Below are 21,865 nucleotides of genomic sequence, written 5' to 3'. Positions count from 1 at the left end.
AGGGAAGAGGGAGACCGCCGCAGGGGTCGATGGCAGGGCCGCACCGCCGCAGGAGTGAGAAGTTAGGGCAAACCCTTTTTTTGGGAGGGGTGGGGGTGGGAGCGGGGGAGTCGTCGCCTCGTGTGAGGGGGGCGATGGTTTTCAGAAATCCTTTCTTTCTTTTTTTTTAGGGCGACAGGTTCTTTTTTCAGTTTTGGGCCACCGCGAGGCCCACAAGTCCGCTCACAGTCGCAAGCAAGAGGGCCGTTTTTTTGGGCCGAATTATTTGCGAATCCCGTTTTATTCGCGAATAATTATTTTTGCTCAAAAAACCGCAAATTATTCCGAATTTTTGGCAAAAATTCAAAAACGGGTGTTTAATTCGGCATTTCAAAAATTCGCGAATAATTCGCGAATAATTCGCGAATTAACTAAGCTTCTCACGCTCGCTCAAAACGTTAAAAAAAAAGAAAAAATAAAAAGAAAAAGCTTCTAGCTCCTGCCTCCGCCCCCAATCCCTTCCCTTCCGGCCGCTGGCCGATCGCCATCGGAAGCGCCTGCAGGGCCACAGGCCGCTCGACATCGAAGAGGAGGGTTCTTCGTCCGGGGCCGCGCGCACCGCTCGCCATCGGAACGCCCCGCGAGGGCGAGCATCGGAAGTTCGGAACCACCCCGGCCGCGCACCGCTCGCCATCGGAATCCCCCGCGAGGCCGCGCGCTGCTCACCATCGGACGTTTGGAACCACCCCGACCGCCCGACCGCCGCTCGCCATCGCACCACTCGCAATCTGGTTCCCAGTTCCGCTGTTCCGCTGCGACACACCCACTTCATCTGGTACAAAACTACAAATTCGTATTTTCCATGACTATGAATGGAGCTAATATTTGCTATTATCCGCATGCTAAGTGCCAAAAGTTTTAGAATCCAACCAATATTGTTTTTTATTCCCTAGTTAATTTTGATTTCTATTTATAACAGTTTTCTCTTTTATATATATACATATATATATCTGTTGCTGTTGTGTTTTTCTTTCACCCAAAACATCCTTCTCTTCCTCTAAACTCCAGATTTCCATATTAGTNGTTCTAATTAAGTTATTGTTACATACTTACATCCATTGATTTGTTTGCTGTTGTCTGAAGACTCAGAACCAATGGAATGGGGTTAATTTTCTTTTCTTTGTTTACTGTTTAGACTTTAGATATGTTAGTATGCACTATGCAGAGTGCAAGCTTTATCTTGTATTTAATTTTCAACTATGCTTGTATGTGAACCTTGTATGTTTTATATTTAAATATGGACTATCTTAATCACTTGCTTGATTATTTACATACTGTGGGGCATAATATAGTTTGCTATTATTTTTTTTTACTTAATCTGCTTAATTTTGTAGCTCTTTATTTTTATATTCTTAAGAATTATGAGTATTTATGCTAATAGTATAAATTTAGAGGGAAAAAACTTAATTTAATAGCCGAATTGTTTATCCCGAATTTTTAATTGGTGAACGTATAATATCCATATATATCACGTATTCGGATAATTGGCAAATCCGTTTTTTAGCCATATATTTCAACGAATTTTAAAATTAGGGTATGAATTTTATTCCTATTATACCCGTATGGAATTTTTGCCGAATCCGAATTAACTATGGTTCTTATCATAGGAAAATGTTATCTTTTGTTGGATTTTTTTTTCTTTTTTGTTTTATAATGACCAAGGGATAGAAATGGAGAGAGTTTAAGGACTTCATCAATTGTGCTTTGATTCGTACGGAAAGCTTCAACCTGAGCTCCAGCACAGTGAGCCAAGCATGCAACTTTTCCTAGTGTAATGCCTTCCGCGTGAACTTTCTCCAAAGATTCACAGCAATTCAACATCAACTTGTCAAACCATCTCCAAGGACCTGCAATAAATCTTAACTAATTGTCAACCTATTAAAGTTAAATCCCAAGTTAAAGTTTGTTATTGCAACTTTCCACTTCTTCTCGGATCTATTGAAAGAGCATTGAGGACAACATATAGGTTGGTCAATCCACAGAACACAGGCTCTGATTGAGTTTGGAGCTACGTAATCAGTTTGAAAAACCCTTCCATCGTACCACCTTGAAGTGCTTTGAAGAAAAGATGCTGCAAGAATTTTTATACAACACAAGGACAGAGTTTTACAGGAAATTTATGAAGTTCACCCAATACAGTCTAGAGAAAAATCATTCTCTTAGAAAACCTTAAGACTGAGGAGAATTCAGAATTCAGAGCTTTAACTTTCTATATAGTATATGCAACACGGCTAGCTAAATCATTTCAGTATCTTTCTACTAATTCTAAAAACCATTGCAAATGCCAACATACAACTGAAGATGACAAATCCTATATCGCATATAGACTGAGTACACCATCAGATTAGTCCTACCCTTACTTCTTCAGATAATCAAATCTTTACTTCCAACTGACTTCCTTATGTTGTGGTAAAGACAAATTATTGCGAGAGCAGGTAGCTTTCTATACAGATCATTTAGGGGCTGCTTGGCCTTGCCTTTGCTTCTGCTTCTGCTTCTGCTTCTGCTTCTGCTTTTGCTTTGAGCAGCAGCAGTAGGCCTATGATTGACCTTTTAGCAAATTGAAAAAAATTGGAGCTTCCATTGCACCAAAAGTCTAAAAAAAAGAATTGAAAATCCAATTTGATGCTTTTGAGTTATGATTCAATTGCAGAAATCGCATTATTTAATAGCACTACTCATACAGAACTTCATCAAGCAGTGTCAAACAGGCCCTAAACCCTAATCACACTCAAATAGAACCCTAGCTGATCAATGAAAGTAACAATTCCAACATAAATCACCATTAAATAGAGAGAGAAAAGAGACGATCGAATCAAATCCACCCGCACCATCTCTTAATCTACTACAAAGAACAATGAATCGAATAATTCTAGTGCTTGTTTGGTCAAATTTAGCTTTTGGCACCCAAAAACTTGTTTGTGTAGGCCAAGCTACGGGCTGGAGACTCGACCCACTACGACCCATTTTACTATCCAGCCCTAGTAGCTATTTCAAGCCACATGGGTTGTGTGGACATGGTCAGTGTTTGAAAAAAGGCGCGCCTCAGAGGCGTGCCTCAGAGGCGCGTGCCTTAGAGGTGCGCACCTCTACTCCTAGGCATGAGGTGTGGGCCTAAGCGCCTCAAGGAGCGAGGCACGCGCCTCATATGCGCCTCATGATATTTACGCTTAATGGATCTAAGGTTTGGGTTTTTCGGGTTTTGGATTTTTTTCAATATATTTTGTAATATTGAGTAATTGAAAAAAATTCCTAATATGAACGCTTTCTTCCCTTTTTTGCTTGGTCGTTCTCTTGTCACCTACCAACGGCAACAAGCAGCAGCGGCAAGAAGTAGCAGCAAGCACTTTCAAGTTGAAAGTTGAAACATAATTTTTTTTTTTAGTTTGAGAACATTTATACATGTGATTTCTTTGCTTTTTTATGGTTCTTTTGTTTTTGTATGGCTATTTTGAATTTTTTTAACATAAAACATTCCTTTAAACTGGATTTGTTAAGAGAGTTTATTTTTATTAGATATGCCCCTTACATTATTGAGGCGCGTGCCTAGGCTCTGGGCCTTTGCGCCTTTTTGCGCTTGGCGCCTTTTTAAACACTGGACATGGTCCACCACATCATTTGTGGACCTTCCACACTGTTTAACCCCCTCTCCCCATTCTCGATCCCCAAATCCAATCCAACCGAAGGTAGCTAATCGTTTCTTCAATCATGGCATTGAATTCGGGGCTTTTATTTTTTCTTAAAATCTGTTTAGGATCTGAACTATTTCCTTTTTCGCCTCTCATCATCAGTGGATCATTCAAGTGTGGGATCTCGTTTCGTGTTCCATTTCCTTATTAGATGGGAGATGAGTATTTGTTGCGGCAATTCGAGCGCATTTTAGAGCACGATGATCTCCTGTGAGCCGCAAAAACATTCCTTTTTCCTTTTTTGATTTGGCTAAATTACAAAAAACCCTCTTATAAATACCCATTTTTTCACTTTCCTCCCTAGCTTTCAAGAACCTACAATTTACCCCCTCAACATTTCAAGTTGTTGCATTCAACCCTCCTCCGTTAGGGTTCCATCATTATTCTGTCTATTTCTTATAATTTATACCGAAAATACTCTTAAAACGATAGAAATATATATAAAAATTATTTTTTTTCTTATAGAAGAAGTAAGGGCAATTTGGTCATTTTGCTCTCTCTATTAACGCCGTACCCTCTTGAAAATATTTCTGAAATCTTAAGGGGGGGAAAATGTAGGAGGGAAAGTGAAAAAGCGGGTGTTTACAAGAGGGTTTTCTATAATTTAGCCTTTTTATTTTTTATTTTTTTCACTTCACAACCCTAATTCCGCTGCTACATTCAAATGTTATTCCTTTCTCTACTACTCAGGGATGAATTAGGGTTCATACACCCATCCCAATTTGCATCTCTAAACGAGGGTTTAGATGCTACCGCATTTGAGATCTCAAATCGGACACCTTCCGATTTTGATGCACTAAATTATGACGAAACCGCTTTTTGGACCAAAGATCATAAGCTGGCGATATCAACAGAGATCTTAACTCAGTTGTCAAAAGCTGCTCGGCGTGCTTATTTCGATGTAAGAAGCGGCTATAAAGATTCTATCAGCGTGAATATGAATGCAAATCGATCTGATAGCGTGACTTCTCGGGGAAGCTCTATTGAGCTTCTTGAGAATAATTTGTTGATGCACAGTAAGGCTATTTTGATACTAAGCTGTGACTTTCTCAGTGCATGGAATTCTAGGTAACATTTCTCATTCTTTTTAACTTACAAGTTATAACATCTCCCCTACTTTTTTTCATAATAGTTGGCTTCTACTATTCTGTTGCCCAGGAAACAAGTCCTCCAAAGGAAATGCAATTTATCACTATTTATGGATGAACTTCAATTACTGACTTTAATTCTTTCGTACTCACCGAAAAGTGAGTGTGCCTGGAGTCATAGGTAATCTTTCTTTATCTTCAAGTTTTGAAGTTTTACGCTTTATGGGCATCAATTGTTTTCTTTGTAGTTTAGGCATCTGTTGTTAACCATTCCTTGTGATGTTGAATTGTACTCTTGTTGTTTTGCAGTGAAATAAATAGTTTCTCAAACTGGCTAGTTAAGCTGTGGCTGTCACCTTATATTTGATAAATTGGTTTATTTAATTTTTTGAAAATTTTGGAATCTCATATACTGTATGTTAAGAGTATTTATCCTTGGAAATTTTTCTCTTTGTTTCCAATGTCTAGCCAAGGTAATCTGAAAGGAAACTGCTTTCTGCTTTTGATATATTTTTTTCCCTTAAATTGTCGCCTTGTTTTGCCAATTAGTTACGTGCTTTTCTTGGACCTCTTTGATCATTAAAATTTTTTGAGGAATAAAGTTAAAGAGTTAAAATAAACAAACTAACTATTTTCAGGAGGTGGGTGATCAAGAGGATCGCTGAAAAGTGTCAAGATCTACAAGAGATCATAGACGAGGAATCTGATCTAGCAAGGAACATAGTAGAGGTTTGCATCAATTCAGTATTTAGATTTCCTAAGTTTCACAGATGATTTTGTTTCCTAATTTAGTTGCCCAATTGGAAGGTTTCATTTCTCCACCCTATTGATAACCAACTCATATGAGGACTTAACGGAGATTATGTGCAGTCCTTTTCACAGAAGGTGTAAAATGTTTTTGCCTCCCATTGTCCTTAAAGTATACTATATGAAAAGTGTCCCTTCCTATGTAAAAGTGTCTAGGTGGCTCTTTGATATAACGGACACAAGTGAGGACTCAAAAGAGATTGTCTTCGTTGCTCTTCGATTTAAATGAATCATACAAATTGGCATTGTCAGTTTTTTATTCTTTGTAGGAATCTTCTCTCATGTATTGGCCATTGAAAATTTGAATTTATCAAAAATGGCAATACTATTTTTTGGATTATTTTATTTCTTGTTTCTCTTTCTGCAGAAATCGAAAATGAACTATCGCGCATGGAACCATCGTGTTTGGCTCACTAATTACATGACGAGAAAACAGGTCAGTTTGACACATTAATGAACTAGTTTCAAACAAGTCAATTGTTAGAAATATTTAGTAATAGATGCAAGTAGTAGCATCACGAAGTTCAGAAATGCTAGATTAATTTCTGTTCTTTAACAAGTTTGGTAAGTTAAGTGTGGCTGCATCCTCTTGTCTGATCAGTTTATCACACGGGCCATGCTTTGAGCAGTGAAATGCAAAATGAACACCCTGATTTATTATTACTGCTGTTTAAGTTGGCATGTAACATTTTTTACTTATTTATATGTTTATTTATTGTCGATCCTTGAAAAATCTTATGGAAGGTTCTTACACACATTCAGATTCTTGATGAGCTGGATAAGTCAAGGAAGTGGTCCGAGTTGCATATTGCTGACAGTTGCTCCTTCCACTATCGTGGGGTTAGCTTGTTAATTTGACCCCTCTTTTGAGACTTTTAATTGTTGCTCTTGGATGCTTATTTGCTTCTATTGTTTGTAATTTTTAATTTGTTTGCATGTAAGGAAAATCATTAACGCAAGAATGTAAGAGCATTTATTCGGTAACTCATATTAATTACATTAATATTCTCCTGTCCAGCGCTTGCTGCTTAGATTACTTGAGAATAGCTATAGAAGACAAGAAGAGGAAGCTTCTTCTAGTTTCATGTCTAATATCCCATTCTTATGGGAGGTATGAATTTTCTGTTAACTAGTTATAACAAATTCTGCAATTTTCTACGTCCTTTCTCTGAATCATATAGTGTTTTTACTTTTGCTCAAAATCACCTCTATCTGTAAATAGAAATGTGACCATGAACATCCTTCTAGAAACAATGTTTTGTTAGTGTTTTACTGAGTTTTAGGCTATAGGAAGTCGTGATAGACCCTCTATATCTGAATTTCTTTACTCTACGGTTTTAGTGAATTCATTTACAATGTCACCATCGTACCAAATTTAGCTATTGGTTTCAAAGAATATTTTGGGGCGCAAAAATTGATGGAATGAAATAACTAGCTATTTTATTTGAACAGGAGGAGATCAAGTGGAACAAATTTCTTATTAAACGATTTATGGATAGACAGGTTTGGTGCTTCCCATTTACCACCTCTGTGCCGCTTAAGCCTATTTTTCTCAATAATAATAAAGTGTTATTATTCCATATATCTTGCTAAATTGGTTCTTCTGCTTTTACATTTTGTGGAAGTCCTTGTGGGTCTACCGTCGATTCCTCATTCAATGCTGGATAAAGCTCTTCAGAGATGATTGTTTACATGCCAGGCAGTTGCATAAGGACCATCAAAATGGTTCCCTCGAGTTGCATACTGACCATCAAAATAGTTGTGTCTTGCTGGATCTATTTTGGGCCAAAGAATTAGAATTCCTTTGTGAGTGCCTGAATACTCCTGTTGATGAATTCGAGGATTATCACATTCAAGCCCAGCTTGCGGCTTCTTACATGTTGTGGATTACAAAGGTGCACTTCTATTGTGCATAGAACGTTTGCTTTGTTAAATCGAACCCAGAGACTGCATTTACATTGCTTTTCTTCTCTCTGGAATGATTGTTAACTTATTATCCCCCTTAAAATACTTTGTGGCAGCAATTTCCATTCCTTGCGAATTCTAAGCATCAAGAGAGAATAAGTGAACTGGGAGACCTAAAGGCCATCTTGATAAAGACTTGCCCAGATAAGACTTTGCTTTGGAGAAGTCTATCAGATTAGTTGTTGGTCTCATCTGGTGTCCTATTCAGAGAGGAATTCTTTGAGCTCCCTGCACTATCTGTAAGTGTACCACGTTATTTCATTGTTGGTCCAACAGAGTTGTTATTTTATTCAACTAGCGATTATACTGAAGAGTTGCGCTTTTGATAATGATGATGATCAGAGGTTTCGAATGTGTAGATCTCAGCTTCGCACTGTTGCCCTCTTTTTTGTTAAATAAAAATTTTATGTGATTAGATGTATGAATCGGTAATTTTTAAGATTCTTTTCATTGTTGGTTAGTTTCTAAGGTGTGGCTGGATGCTGAACTGTCAGCTTAAAAAAAAAGAGGGTGAGTTGCAGAAATTTTGGCACTTTAGCTGTAGCAAGAATTGCTGAGCGAGGTCGGCCTTGCCTTTGACCACTCGAACCCCAAGTGATATGCCCTTGTCCACGCCTGCTGGAAGAATGGTGGGTGCGGGAGTGGCGAGACTCTGAGCTTTGGGTTCGAGGTGTTCTCAGCCAATCTTGGCGGCGCCTTGCAGGTTGAAACTGGTGTACACTTTTGAGGGGGGGTTTTATGCTGGCACTATGCCTATGTCGTCCTCTGGTACGGCATCAAATAGGATGCTCCGGCGCCGTCGTGCTGTCAGACATGAAGCGCCACAAGGAATAGGTGGTTGATGATATTTGGGTCGACGAAGGCTAACTAATTTGCGCTAGAGCCGGCTGCAAGGAAGTGGACCTGTGCGTTCGTGCTGCTGGCTATGCATCGGAACTTGGAGGCGCATGAGAAGAGGTGGGACGAGATGATCGGAGAAGAAAAAAATGGTGATGGCCAACAATGACAACGATGAGTTTCATCAGTTCAGCAAAACCACACTATTGTGTAGGGAGAGACCAAAGTTGTTCTTCGCTTGCGGTTCAGTCAGCAGCTGGACCTTTACGGTGAGGAGCTTTACTTGGGAGGGGAAGATGGCATGATCATACAAGGGAGAAGGAACCGTGCTACGATACATGAATAGGAGAGAAAGGTGGATAGCAGAACGAAGATGAAGTGCGAGCTACGAAACCAACCGTCCGGCTGTGTCTTATCACAATAGCAGCGCCCCCCATAAATGATGATTCATACATCTGAGGAGAGCTCAAGAGAACTGAACGAATAATTAGTTATATCCTTACTACCTCTGTCAATTTTGAAAGGCTACCACTAGCTTATTAAGATGGAAACTCTTATGAAGTTACTCACACAACCAGTTTTTCCTTCTTGAAGTTATCCACACAATCAGTTTTTTAGTTTCTCCACTTAGGTAGAATTACAACTCATAATCTTTTCTTGAGAGTCTGATGGCTGTGATCTATTTAGTCTTTCCTTTCAACGTTTTTTTTTTTTTTAATTTATTGTACATGTGGCAGGTTGAGTTCTTATTCTACATACTTCCTTGTAAGAGCTTCTCTACTACAGATGCAATGTGAGAATATCACCACATGCACAACATTTTCATTCCCACCGCACTGCATCCAAAATACGCCTATGATCATCATCTACCAATACTACTAACTAATTAATATTATTTTGAATACATAAAAATGCTTCCAAATATAGACCATTTTGACAAAAATCTTTCAATTTTATTCTTTTATTGATATTATCGTAAACTTCTATTTGTTTTGAGCTACATTATTATTAGGAACCTTTCATATGCAAATTAAGAATTGCTCCTGATTTTACGTATCTATAGATATATTAAATCGTGAGTTTTACTGTGGCTTACATGTCGTCCACCCCGTCTCTTCCCTTCCCTCTTGCGCATCTTCGATCCCTACTCTCTCTCCCACCCGCGATTCCTGCGCCCCTCTGCCCGCCTCCTTCGCCTGTCGCCCTTCCTGTCCCCTGTGGCTCCGCAAAGCCCTTCCTGTCCCCTGTGGCTCCGCAAAGCCCGCAGGGCTCGGAGAGTTGTCGCATGCTATCCCCCCACCACCACCCACCCGTTCCTGTGATCGCAGATCCCACAGGGCGCGGAGGGTTGTCGCCCTGTGGATCTGCAGATCCTGCGGATCTCTCTCTCCCCGATCCCGCCTCTCATCTTTCTCCGATCTGCGAGGATCTTCCCCGTCACGCGATCGATCGGAGCTCACAGGCCCCCGCCCCCTCTCCCTGGCCCTTGCGCCGTCTCCCTGGCCCTCGCGCCTTGTTCGACGAAATGCCGAGCCGATAGCAGGGCGCTCCTCAGGCATGGCGAGGATCTTCTTCTCCTCCTCCCCGTCCTCATCGTGTGATCAATAGGAGGAACTCTCGAGCCCCCGCACCCTCTCCCTCGCGGCACTTCGCGGGCATCACAGAGGTGGGGCGCGGCGATCTGGCGAGGATCTTCTTCTCCTCCTCTCCCTCCCCATCGCGTGATCAATAGGAGGAGCTCGCGAGCCCCCGCGCCCTCACGCTGGCGCCTGTGCCCTATTCGACGAAATGCCAAGCCTATCGCGGGGCGCTCGGCGGGCATCGGAGAGGTGAGGCGCGGCTCTGGGGATGGGGATGGCTGTGGGGGTGAGGATGGGGATGGGGTTTGGGTGAGGATCCGTCGCCGGTGGCGGCAGCAGCGGTGGCACGGTACATGCCGATCGATCCCATCGGCAGCGGCTAAGAAGCAGCTCCTCTATTGCGCGAAGAGGGTAGCAAAATCCATCCCCGTCCACGCGTGTCAGTATGAATCATCAGTTTTTTAATCTACATTTGAATGCGTTATAATGCGAGATTCTTATGTGTGCAAAGTTGTATATTCACAACTATTTTGTTTAATTCTCTCGGTTCTTAATTCAAAATTTTGTCGATTGATTCTAACGATTATTTCGGCAAGATTATAACTCAAGGGAGTCCACTTCATGGATTTTCTGTTAACTCGACTATCTGATGTTTATTTTATTCTATTTACATACTATATGGCCATGTTATGTGTCATATATTTGGAAAACTTGAGGTAATATTTGGAGAGAGAGGTGAAAAAATGGACGCTCAGGAATCTTGCATATAATTAATTAGTGATATACCTACTGTATCTTGGTGTCGTAAAGGAAGTAGATGATGAACTTTTGCAAATTGCGGAGTTCGAGTGTGTGGAATGAAATGTGGAATTATCCTACATGTTCTAAAAGGTTTGGACAAGTTTTTGGACAAGTTAGAGAGTGATTGGATGGCTAAAAGTAAGAAAGTGCATTGATTTGGCGAAATCAGCATTTTCTGCTTGGTGTACCGGTACAGCCATCATTGTGTACCGGTACATAGTAGCAGAAACGTGGCAGCAAGGTTATTTTGGTAATTTCACATCTTAACCTTACCTATACCCCCCCTGCACGACCAAAGGAGCTCAGTGGAGGTTGCTTGTGATCAGAGAGAGCTTCTCCCACCTTCTTCACTCTCTCTCTCTAGGATTTTTCGCTCTCTACATAGAAGTCACCGTTTTGCGCCGATTTCGCGCCGCGCTCGATTCTCGCTGGTTGGAAGACTCAAGGGAGGTCTTTGGAACGTGGGAAAGAAGGGTTTTATTGTGTTTTCTGTGCGGTTACTGCCAGGGAAGCTGACTCTCAGCTTTAGAGAGGTAATTAACTTGATTTCTCTCTAATTTACGGTTTAGTATCGAATTTTGACACATTTTAGTTTCGTTGCTTCCAACTGAATTAGAAGATGTTTACAGCTGTAAAGAGGAGTTATTTTGGCTGCTAATTATCCATTGAAACTCAGAGAAAATTTGCTTTAAAGCTTAATATGGATAATTAGTGAATTATAACTCAATTTCGGAACTATATGACGTTTACTTAGTCGAATTGATGCAATTTGGAATTGTTTCTTCACAGCAGGTTTCTGAACCTTATTGAACTAAATTAGTGACCTTGGGAACTAGTTTAGAAGGTGCTTCAAGCAGGGGTACGTTGAAATTTCAGTTAGAAAACTGATTTCGTAAGATTTTGGCTAAATTAACTTGTATACAAGCATTGTGACGTTGTTTCGGTATTGTTCGCAGCGAGAGGGTATTTGACCCTTGGACTGCTTTCGATTGGCATTGGAGGGCCTTTTGGAAGCTTAACTTGAGGTAATAAACTGAACCAAAACAGGGAATTAAGCTTCTACTTTGTATTTATTGAGAATAATCGTCTCGGTGCGGTTTTGTTACCTTGTTTGCAGCAGGATTGGGGCCTTGTTGAGCTGATTTTTGGGACTTCTTGTGACTGATTGGAGCCTAGTAATAGGTGGGTTTGACCTAACCAGAGCAAGTGAAGCTCCCCTATGTTCTATATGTCACTATAGAATTGGTATAGTTGTGCGCTTTTGTGATTATTGTGATTGGTAAAGTACATGGAATATGTCACCATAATGTTTGATGTAATTGAAATAGAACCTCTATGAAGTAGAGAGAACTCATGCATAATTGTAGTTATGCTCATGTTTATATTTATATTTGGTTAAGTTGAATAACTAATGGACATGATAATTATACTTTTGTAAAGTAGAGAACAATGATATTCTCGTGACTTTATTGATTATAAAGTAGAGAACAATGTAAGATATCGAAATTCGACGATATTGGCTAACTTTGGCCAAATGGGCCAAAGTGGGCGATTAAACGATTTGGACAAGTTCCATTCGGTATTCCAACAAATTTGGAAGAGCAAAAATGAGTTCTAAAGGTGTTAGAATGATTTGGACATCGATCGGCGCGAAGCGGAGCCGAATCGAAGTCAAAAACAGCATTCTGGAGTTGCTGTACCGGTACAAGGGTGATGGCTGTACCGGTACAACCATCACAGCTAGGCTGCGAGCTCTCAGGTTCGAAGGCTTCAGGCGCTGTACCGGTACAAGGCTGGCTTGTACCGGTACAAGCCCTGCGAAACCGAGAAACCCGAGGCTCTGGTTGCGCTCTGTTTTTGCTGTCGCCTAGGTCTTGTACCGGAACAAGATCCCGTGTACCGGTACAAGGGCGCGGCAACAGCGGGTTAAGTTACAAAATCTGATAAAAGGAGGGCTTTTTAGCATATTGTTACAATAGAGGACTTATTCCTCTCACTCTCAGCTCTCTCCTCTCTCACTCTCACAGCCTCTCTCTCTCTCTAGCTCCCTCTCTCTCTCTAACCGGTTGAAGAAGAAGGAGAAAAGGAAAAAGAAGGAGAGAAAGAAGTAGAAGAGAGGAAGAAAAGGAAGAAGAAGACCAAGGGGAAGGAGAAGAAGCTCTCCTCCTCCACGTTTTCAAGCTAGGGCTTGCTTTGGAGCAAACCCTAGAGGTAAGCCTCAACCCTAAACTTGGGATTTCTAGGGTTTGGATGGTTTTTGTTGGTTTTGATGGTTCACATGGAACCTAATGAGCTTAGAGATTATGGATTTAGCTCACAATGAAGCTAGAATCCATAGCTTCTCATGGATCCTAACCCTAGGGTTAGATTTTGGGGATTTTGCAAATATTAGGGTTTGATCTCTTTTGAGGGGTTAGAAACCTAATTCCTATGCTTATAAACGCGTAGGCGAAGACGGTTCGTCGATTCGAGGATCGAGCGCGAAGATATCGCCATTTGAAGTGCTAAAGGGTTAAAGCTAACCCAACGAAAATTAAGCGGCGACAAGACTAGCACGAGAGCGTGTCTTGGAGTATTTTCGGCATCACCCAAGGTGGGGGAGTGCCATCCCGAAGTCATCGTGCTACCCTCTATGTCTAAGTTTAAATTGATCTATTTGCATATTGTGCAGAAACATATAGGGTTAGAAAATGATTATTGTTGCTTATACTTGCACGCTAGTAGCTCAAAATATCTTGCTTGGTTGGTTCATGATCTAGTATGCATGATGGTTGCTTGATGAAAATCTAGACCCTATATGTGATGATTGATGCTTATATTACTAAAGGACTAGTATGGTATAACTAGTGTAATGATGAGTCTAAATGACGAGTGGCATCTAGTTAGAAAACTATGATTGAGTGGCACATGTTGACGTTGCTTGAGATGATCATATTAGTGTAGTTGAGACACTATGAGATTGGGTACAAGTATACCTTACTTTCATGATGATATTACCCTCAAAGGGTTGTTGTTGCTCGTGAGATGATCTTGCTCACATTGCCTGTCTGCGCTTGGTGGGGTCGCTCCCCTCAAGTTGTGCGCTCCGGAGTTTGGTCACTAGAGAGGCAGCCCTGCTTGCTGCTCGGATAGCCGCTTGTTATCCGCAGGCGTACTCGGGGATAGTCCAGCTCGACATCCCTAGGAGATTGATATGTGAGCCTTGCTTGTGAACCTTGTGTTCACTTGGAGATTGGGTTACCCATTGAGTCTTACCCATGATTGATGTTCATAGTAGCTATTCATTGTTCATATCAGCTTACTTGCTTTCCTAGTAGCATGTTTTATAGCTTACCATGATAGCTATTGTAGATGTTATAGTAGCTGCTTACCCTGCTATTTATTGTTCATACATCCATGACTCCAGATTGAGGCATAGCTTGATATAGCTGTTTTACACACCTGCTTTCAGTTCAGTTTAGCTCTGTTTTATATATATTGCATATATATCTCTCTATGCCTGCTTGAGACCTAGTGGGTAGATCGGCGGAGTCGGCGGCCGAACCCACTGGGAACTATTCGTAGTTCTCACCTCCGTGTGGCTTTAGGGGTACAGATACACAGGACAGCGGGCCTTCATCGATGGATCGCGGTAAGGGCATAGCGCCCTAGCTTTTGGTAGATAGCTTACCTTATCTACTTGCATTAGCACCACCCTGTACTTTTATTTTATACCTTTGAGAGTAGATGTTGTATAGGGTGAGATTTGGAGAGTATATGATGTATTTTCATTTTGGGAAAGAATGCAAGTTGTACTAAATGATTAAAGTTCAAGTGATATCGAAAGAGGTTAAATGTTTCAATGATGATTCAAATAGTTAAGTTTCTCTCTTTTGTATACTTGTATGATTTTACTTGTATCGTTTGCTTTAGTTGGTAGTAGCACTGTTTGTGCTCTCGTTTCGTTGTTGATTGTGTATGAATGCAAGTTGCTTTCCTGGGGACTTGTTGTACACAATCTGTTGCTTAGCCTTGGGCGGACAGGGGAAACTCCGTCCGTTCGGCATCACGCACGCCGTCCTCGAAACGGACCAAATTGGTACTGTTTTCGGGTAGTGCGGTCGGGGGCGTGACAAACAATGACATGCCATGTGACTATGTTGATAGTGCCATGATAGTGGAAGGATTCTAATGCCATATATCAATTAGCATTACTCTCACATGTTTATTACTCTAGTGGATACTAGTTGTCGTCAATATTGGTTATATTGAAATTCCGATCAAAGGATCGAAAGCGAGAATATTGTGAGCTAAAATATGATGATTGAGACATGTTGGACTGTGGACTTTGCTTGCTTACCATCGTGCTCATTCGCACATGCTTGTGAGGGTCGCTCCCTACAAGCCGGCACTCCGGAGTTGGCCTACGCGACAGTTTCTCGCTCGTGCGGGATTGGGTGCCGAAATGGATTGCCGTGGAGAGTGTATACTACCACGGGGCCATTAGGCGCGGCGCAAGCTAGACTACCTGGTGTAGGTCCTGATAAATGAAAAGGAAAACTCTATATGAGACCAAGTACTAAATGACATTTGACAGTAATGAATGCTTACCGGTTACAGTGTACAGTAGTTACTTACACATTCGTGCTTATATTCATGTTATATTCATGCTTACAGTAGTTGCTAAGCTTTATGTATTCAGTTGATTCATTACTGTAGAAAGTATCATCACATGTTGCTTACATGGTCATTAATTGTTAGCATTGGAAATATATCATGCAAATTACTGCTTTCATTTAGTACATCATGAGCCTAGTGGTGTAATTCGCCGAGGCTGGCGGCTTACCCACTGGGAACTATGGTTAATAGTTCTCACGCCCTTTTTGTGGTTGTTTTTACAGAGCCATTTACAGGAGAGGCTAGGGATCGTGGCAAGGGAATCGCGTCTAGCTAGACATTGCTAGGAGCATGCTAGTCGATCACCTTGCTACTCGGGCTACGGCCGAGGGTGATGTCCCTATGTATAGAGAGACCACCATTGTACCTACTTTTTTGTATACCCCGTGATGTATATTTACTGTTGAACCAGATATTAGAGTTGTGATACTTTCTCTTTTAGTTGAGATTTTGGATTGTATACCCTTTGTTCTATTTTAAATAGTTTTATTGACTTCTACTATGCTCTGATATCAGGATAGGATTGATAGGATTCTTTTATGTTTTACTCCTATCGACTTGTTTGTTGTAGACACCTTATATACTGCAGGTGTATGGCGGGTCTGTGCACGTACCGGATATGCTTCCGCTGGTATCCAGGCGTGACATATAGAAATAGATCGGGGGCTACAATCATCTGTACACTTGATCTTTATTTACAGGGTAAATGTATTGATAGTCCCTATGCTATCCCAATACTGCAAATCTCATTGGTGCACTTTTCAGTTAAATATTTAAACTTCATGCACTGAACATTCATTTATGTTGCACTATAGCCCCCGACTGTCAAAAAGATCTAAGTTATCTTACAAAATGACCTTTTATCCCTTCTTCTATAAAATAACTCACTTTCTTTTACTAATTCAGGTGGGGTTTAATGTGCCTTTCACAGCAAAAAGTCAAAACATGTGAGATTTTCAGGGACTAAAGTTTTCAAGTGAGATGACTAGGATTAAGTTGCAATATTGGGATAGTACAAGGATTGCGCTAGAATACTCCTAAGAGTATTTGGGCTGTGCTACTATCAAATACCTTTTGATGATAGAATATCCGAATTGATGGTTGACACCATTGAAGGTAATCTAGACATCTGAACGTTCTAGGGACGATTTTATTCTACGTTACCTTAGGTTTCTTTCGATTTCTAAAAATTTTGTCCAACTTTGTTTGAATTTAATAGTTTCTGTTAAAAGAATTATAGAGAATTTCACCAAATAACAAAATAGTCTATTAGGCTACAGGATGCTTTGCCGAATTAGTTATAAATACCATTAGAACATGAATAAACCAAGTACAAATTGTAAGTTTAGATAATAAATTTATCAAACATTGTGAAGTTTGCATATCTGTTTTGTTAGTGCTACATAGTTTAGGTGTGGTTCATATATTTTTTTTGCCGTTATTTGTTGTTTGATTGATTGATGGAAATGAATGCAAAGGCGACTTCCCCTTGAATGTCAGATAGTTGCGATAATTGAAACGGCTCCGGGCCTTCTTGACTGGTGGTGAGAGCACTTTGGATGGCCTACTTCGTAGGCAATCTGTTGCTCTCAATTGTGGTAAGAATAGTTTTGGGGCGCATACAGGTTCTAACTTAGTCAGCACTATTAATCATTTATTTCCACACTCATTCATGTATACTATTTGGTGTGATTTTCACAAGCTGATTTAATATAGAGCTTTTCATCTTTCTTGCAAGCATCCATTTTATACTACGGTTGGAAGTTTGGATGCTCTACTCATTATACTTAAGTTCGGCAAGTAATGATTTAGATAGCTGCTTAATGTTTTACTTGCTTAGGTTCAACATGTGATGATTTGGATAGTTAGGTAATGTTTGAGAGGTTAAAAAAACATCTGTTTTCAACTGAATTGGCTCTATTTTTTTGTACCCAAATCTTCTAAACATGTATATTATGACTTCTTATTTATAAAATTTTTTTTACTTATATTATGACTTCTTATTTATAAATTTTTTTTACGCANCTTGCCCAAATGTTTTCCTATACTTCAATAGCGAGAAGAATTCATTTATTATGAATGTCATCTTATGTCTATTGGTATTTCTCTTGCAGTTATAACTTTCTCAATATTTGCTGATGATTATAATTTACTAATGAATGAAGTGGATAGTATGCTACTTTTCTCCTAGAAAAAATACTAATAGTTATACTTTTTTATGGGGATGGGGATGGGGATGGGGATGGGGGTGGGTGGGGATGGGGATGGGGTTTGGGTGAGGATCTGTCGCCGGTGGCAGCGGCAGCGGTGGCACGGTACATGCCGTCCAATCCCATCGGCGGCGGCAAAGAAGCAGCTCCTCTATTGCGCGGAGAGGGTTGCAAAATCCATCCCCGTCCATGCGTGTTGGTATGTATCATCAGTTTCTTAATACACATTTGAATGCGTTATAATGCGAGATTCTTATGTGTGCAAAGTTGTATATTCACAACTATTTTGTTTAATTCGTTTGGTTCTTAATTCAAAATTTTGTTGATTGATTCTAACGATTGTTTTGGCAAGATTATAACTCAAGGGAGTCCACTTCATGGATTTTCCGTTAACTCGACTATCTGATGTTTATTTTACTCTATTTACATGCTGTATGGCCATGTTATGTGTCGTATATGTGGAAAACTTGAGGTGATATTTGGAGAGGGAGGTGAAAAAATGGACGCTCAGCAATCTTGCATATAATTAGTGATATATCTGCTGTAAATAATACACTTGATCTTTATTTACAGGGTAAATGTATTGATAGTCCCTATGCTATCCCAATACTGCAAATCTCATTGGTGCACTTTTCAGTTAAATATTTAAACTTCATGCACTGAACATTCATTTATGTTACACTATAGCCCTCGACTGTCAAAAAGATCTAAGTTATCTTACAAAATGACCTTTTATCCCTTCTTCTATAAAATAACTCACCTTCTTTTACTAATTCAGGTGGGGTTTAATGTGCCTTTCACAGCAAAAAGTCAAAACATGTGAGATTTTCAGGGACTAAAGTTTTCAAGTGAGATGACTAGGATTAAGTTGCAATATTGGGATAGTACAAGGATTGCGCTAGAATACTCCTAAGAGTATTTGGGCTCTGCTATTGTCAAATACCTTTTGATGATAGAATATCCAAATTGATGATTGACACCATTGAAGGCAATCTAGACATCTGAACGTTCTAGGGACGATTTTATTCTACGTTACTTTAGGTTTCATTCGATTTCTAAAAATTTTGTCCAGCTTTGTTTGAATTTAACAGTTTCTGTTAAAAGAATTATAGAGAGTTTCACCAAATAACAAAAGAGTCTATTAGGCTACAGGTTGCTTTGCCAAATTAGTTATAAATACCATTAGAACATGTATAAACCAAGTACAAATTGTAAGTTTAGATAATAAATTTATCAAACATTGTGAAGTTCGCGTATCTGTTTTGTTAGTGCTACACAGTTTAGGTGTGGTTCATATATTTTTTTTGATGTTATCTGTTGTTTGATTGATTGATGGAAATGAATGCAAAGGCGACTTCCCCTTGAATTTCAGATGGTTGCGATAATTGAAACGGCTCCAGGACTTCTTGATTGGTGGTGAGAGCACTTTGGATGGCCTACTTCGTAGGCAATCGGTTGCTCTCAATTGTGGTAAGAATAGTTTCGGGGCGCATACAGGTTCTAACTCATTCATGTATACTATTTGTTTATTTCCATACTCATTCATGTATAGTATTTGGTGTGATTTTCACAAGCTGATTTAATGTAGAGCTTTTCAACTTTCTTGCAAGCATCCATTTTATACTGCAGTTGGAAGTTTGGATGCTCTACTCATTATACTTAAGTTCGGCAAGAAATGATTTAGATAGCTGCTTAATGTTTTACTTGCTTAGGTTCAACATGTGATGATTTGGATAGTTAGTTAATGTTTGAGAGGTTAAAAAAACATCTGTTTCAACTGAATTGGTTCTATTTTTTTGTACCCAAATCCTCCAAACATGTATATTATGACTTTTGATTTATAAATTCTTTTTGCGTAGAAAGAACTTGAATTCATTTTCGATACCTGTTAAGCTTGATCTTATTTCCTGCACCAATTTCATTTCTGGGTATCAGATTGAGTTTTTTATGTGTTTTGTATGAATTCTCTAGCTGTTTGGTAAAAAAAATTATCCTCATTTGGGTTTTTATTTTTTTTTTTCTTAAGATTTTTTTGTGGGATTTTGATTAATTTCAATGGTATCAATTAGCTCATTTTTCTAAGATTGCATAGTAAATGGATGTCTCCTCTATCAGCTCTTGACTGCTTTCCATACAAATCAGTTTCCTTTGAAATGTATTTAAGCTAACCAAATTAACTATATTATATAGATGCTATTGCTTGATGTTTGCGGATTCTTTCACTATGTGTTGGAAAGATTAAAAATGTGGAAGCTTGGTGCTGGGAAGGTATGAATTTGAGAATTAAATAATTTTGGTTCCATTTTCCTCTAAGAATTTTTATTATGTGCCTTGGTTTTGGCTGTCAACATTGGAATCAAATTCTTACTGGAATTTTTTTAACATGGAAGAGAAGTACCCACCTTTTACTATTACTCTATGCTTCATATATTTGGAATCTAAGTTGATACCTTAGTTTCAAATTAAGAGAGTTCTATATATTCAATGCATAAGGTCCCTTTGAATGTCAGGTGGTTGCGATAATTGAAAGGGCCCCGGGCCTTCTTGACTGGTGGTGAGGGCACTTTGGATGGCCTACATTGTATGTAGGCAACCAGTTGCTCTAAATTGTTCTAAGAATAGTTTCAGCATGCATACGGGTTATAACTCAGTCAGCACTATTAATTAGGAAGGCTTCTGTAACGTATCGAAACCTCGATAAAAAAATAGCGAACTTTAGCCAAATTGACTAAAGTGTGCGAATGGATTAATTAGGCGAGTTCCAATTAACCTACCAACAGTGTTGGAAGGGTTAAAAATGAGTTCTAGAAGTGTTAGAGGGGTTTTGGCATTGATCAGTGCGAAATAGAATCGAAACGGAGCTAAAAACCAAGTCTGGACAATGTGTACCGGTACAAAATGAAAGTGTACCGGTACAAATGCCCCAAACCCGAGGGAGCTGCTCTCGGGTTTGGCCATACGCAATCGTGTTACCGGTGACACCCTAAAGTGTACCGGTACACTTTGGGCCCGACAGCAGGTTGAAAACTGCTGCTAATATGAATAAGTGGAGGCGTTTTTAGTAATTGTAGCACCTTATATATAACCCCAACACTCCTCTCTCCCTCTTCCACAGCCAACACACATCTCCCCTCTCATTTCCCTCTTTCTCTCTCTAGAACTCTCTCCAAAGAGCAAGGAGAAAGAGTGGAGGAGGCTTTTGAAGATGGATTTGGTGGCTTTGAGGGTTTGGGATCTCTCCAACAAGAAGGACCTTGGAGAGCTTTGGGCCAAGGTGAGGTTTTCATGAAAACCTAGGCTAGGGTTTGGGTTTATGTCCTAGAAAACTAGGTTTTGATCTTCTAATGAGTATAGAAACCTAGTTGGAGCTATAGAACACATGAAACCCTAATTTCTTTAAAGTGCTCTAATGGTGGATTTTTAGTGTTTGCTTTATATGCCCTAGAAATGGTTTGGATGGTTCTAAATGAACTTCTAGAGGTTAGACAAGCTCTCTTTTACTTGTTTTAGAGATCAAAACCTAGGATTTAACAAATGGCAATGTTAGGGCACCCAATGTCACGCCCCGAGCCCGCCTATTTGGTCGGTTCGGGCACGCCGACAGACCACCGAACGGACAGGATTTCTCCTGTACCGCGGACAGAGTCTCCCCTGTATGTCCAAGGCGTCACAATCCATACAATATGCGAGGCTCCAACCAGGAGCAGTATACAACATAGATTGCATAAGGAAGGCATCGAAAACATAAATACAACTATGCTATTACAAGCATTCAACTCACATATTACACTTTACATCATAATTTACAATCTTTCATTCTTACATTAGTTTTCACTTAACTTCCAAATACAATCCGATTTAACATGATTATTACAACTTGATTCTTTTCATTCTTTACATTCCTAAGTAGCCGACTCAGGGTACCGCTATCTCTGGTCTCGGTGGTGGGGCGCTATCTATGGAGCTACGCTCTCGCCTCGCGCCGCCGCGCCGCTTACGTGTGAACCTGTCACGCCCCGGGACCCAGCGGAAGCACGCCCGGCACGTGTCCAGACCCGCCATACGTCTAAAACATATAAGACGTCTAAAACAACGATGAAATGAGCAATAATAAAAGAGGTCTAGGAGTATCAAAGCATACTAGAAGACTAAGTTCTACCATAGAGAAAGTAACATAAAGCTGAAAACTGCTG

At 40.0% G+C, this 21,865-nt stretch overlaps 1 protein-coding gene and 1 long non-coding RNA gene across 6 annotated transcripts; both read left to right on the top strand.

Moving 5' to 3' along the window:
* On the top strand, nucleotides 371-8,032 carry LOC109723949. 5 transcript variants are annotated; one of them, XM_020252486.1, is made up of 11 exons: nucleotides 371-814; nucleotides 3,831-3,938; nucleotides 4,419-4,796; nucleotides 4,887-4,997; nucleotides 5,455-5,545; nucleotides 5,991-6,059; nucleotides 6,368-6,463; nucleotides 6,642-6,734; nucleotides 7,076-7,126; nucleotides 7,249-7,518; nucleotides 7,645-8,032. In XM_020252486.1, the coding sequence occupies exons 2-11, from the start codon at nucleotides 3,880-3,882 to the stop codon at nucleotides 7,765-7,767; spliced, it is 1,341 nt and encodes a 446-aa protein (XP_020108075.1). In that variant the 5' UTR covers nucleotides 371-814; nucleotides 3,831-3,879; the 3' UTR covers nucleotides 7,768-8,032. The 5 variants fall into 5 exon arrangements, with proteins under 5 accessions (XP_020108075.1, XP_020108077.1, XP_020108074.1 ...); XM_020252485.1 differs by having other exon boundaries at nucleotides 372-814; nucleotides 3,880-3,938; XM_020252487.1 differs by having other exon boundaries at nucleotides 379-814; nucleotides 3,880-3,938; nucleotides 6,386-6,463.
* Nucleotides 11,176-15,722, top strand: LOC109724439. The gene is made up of 4 exons (XR_002219931.1): nucleotides 11,176-11,339; nucleotides 11,599-11,665; nucleotides 11,763-11,988; nucleotides 15,687-15,722. It is a non-coding gene; the product is annotated as an uncharacterized LOC109724439 (long non-coding RNA).

This window comes from Ananas comosus, linkage group 18, assembly GCF_001540865.1.
Source record: "Ananas comosus cultivar F153 linkage group 18, ASM154086v1, whole genome shotgun sequence".
Classification (NCBI taxonomy): Eukaryota; Viridiplantae; Streptophyta; class Magnoliopsida; order Poales; family Bromeliaceae; genus Ananas; species Ananas comosus.
This window is presented reverse-complemented; position numbering and strand designations above follow the sequence as displayed.

What these genes read in the sequence shown, in the direction of transcription:
- LOC109723949 (XM_020252486.1), top strand. Translation starts at nt 3,880, where the DNA reads ATGGGAGATGAGTATTTGTTGCGGCAATTCGAGCGCATTTTAGAGCAC. An exon ending in CTCAGTGCATGGAATTCTAG is followed by an intron (nt 4,797 to 4,886) that starts GTAACATTTCTC and finishes TCTGTTGCCCAG; the next exon opens with GAAACAAGTCCTCCAAAGGA. An exon ending in TAGCAAGGAACATAGTAGAG is followed by an intron (nt 5,546 to 5,990) that starts GTTTGCATCAAT and finishes CTCTTTCTGCAG; the next exon opens with AAATCGAAAATGAACTATCG.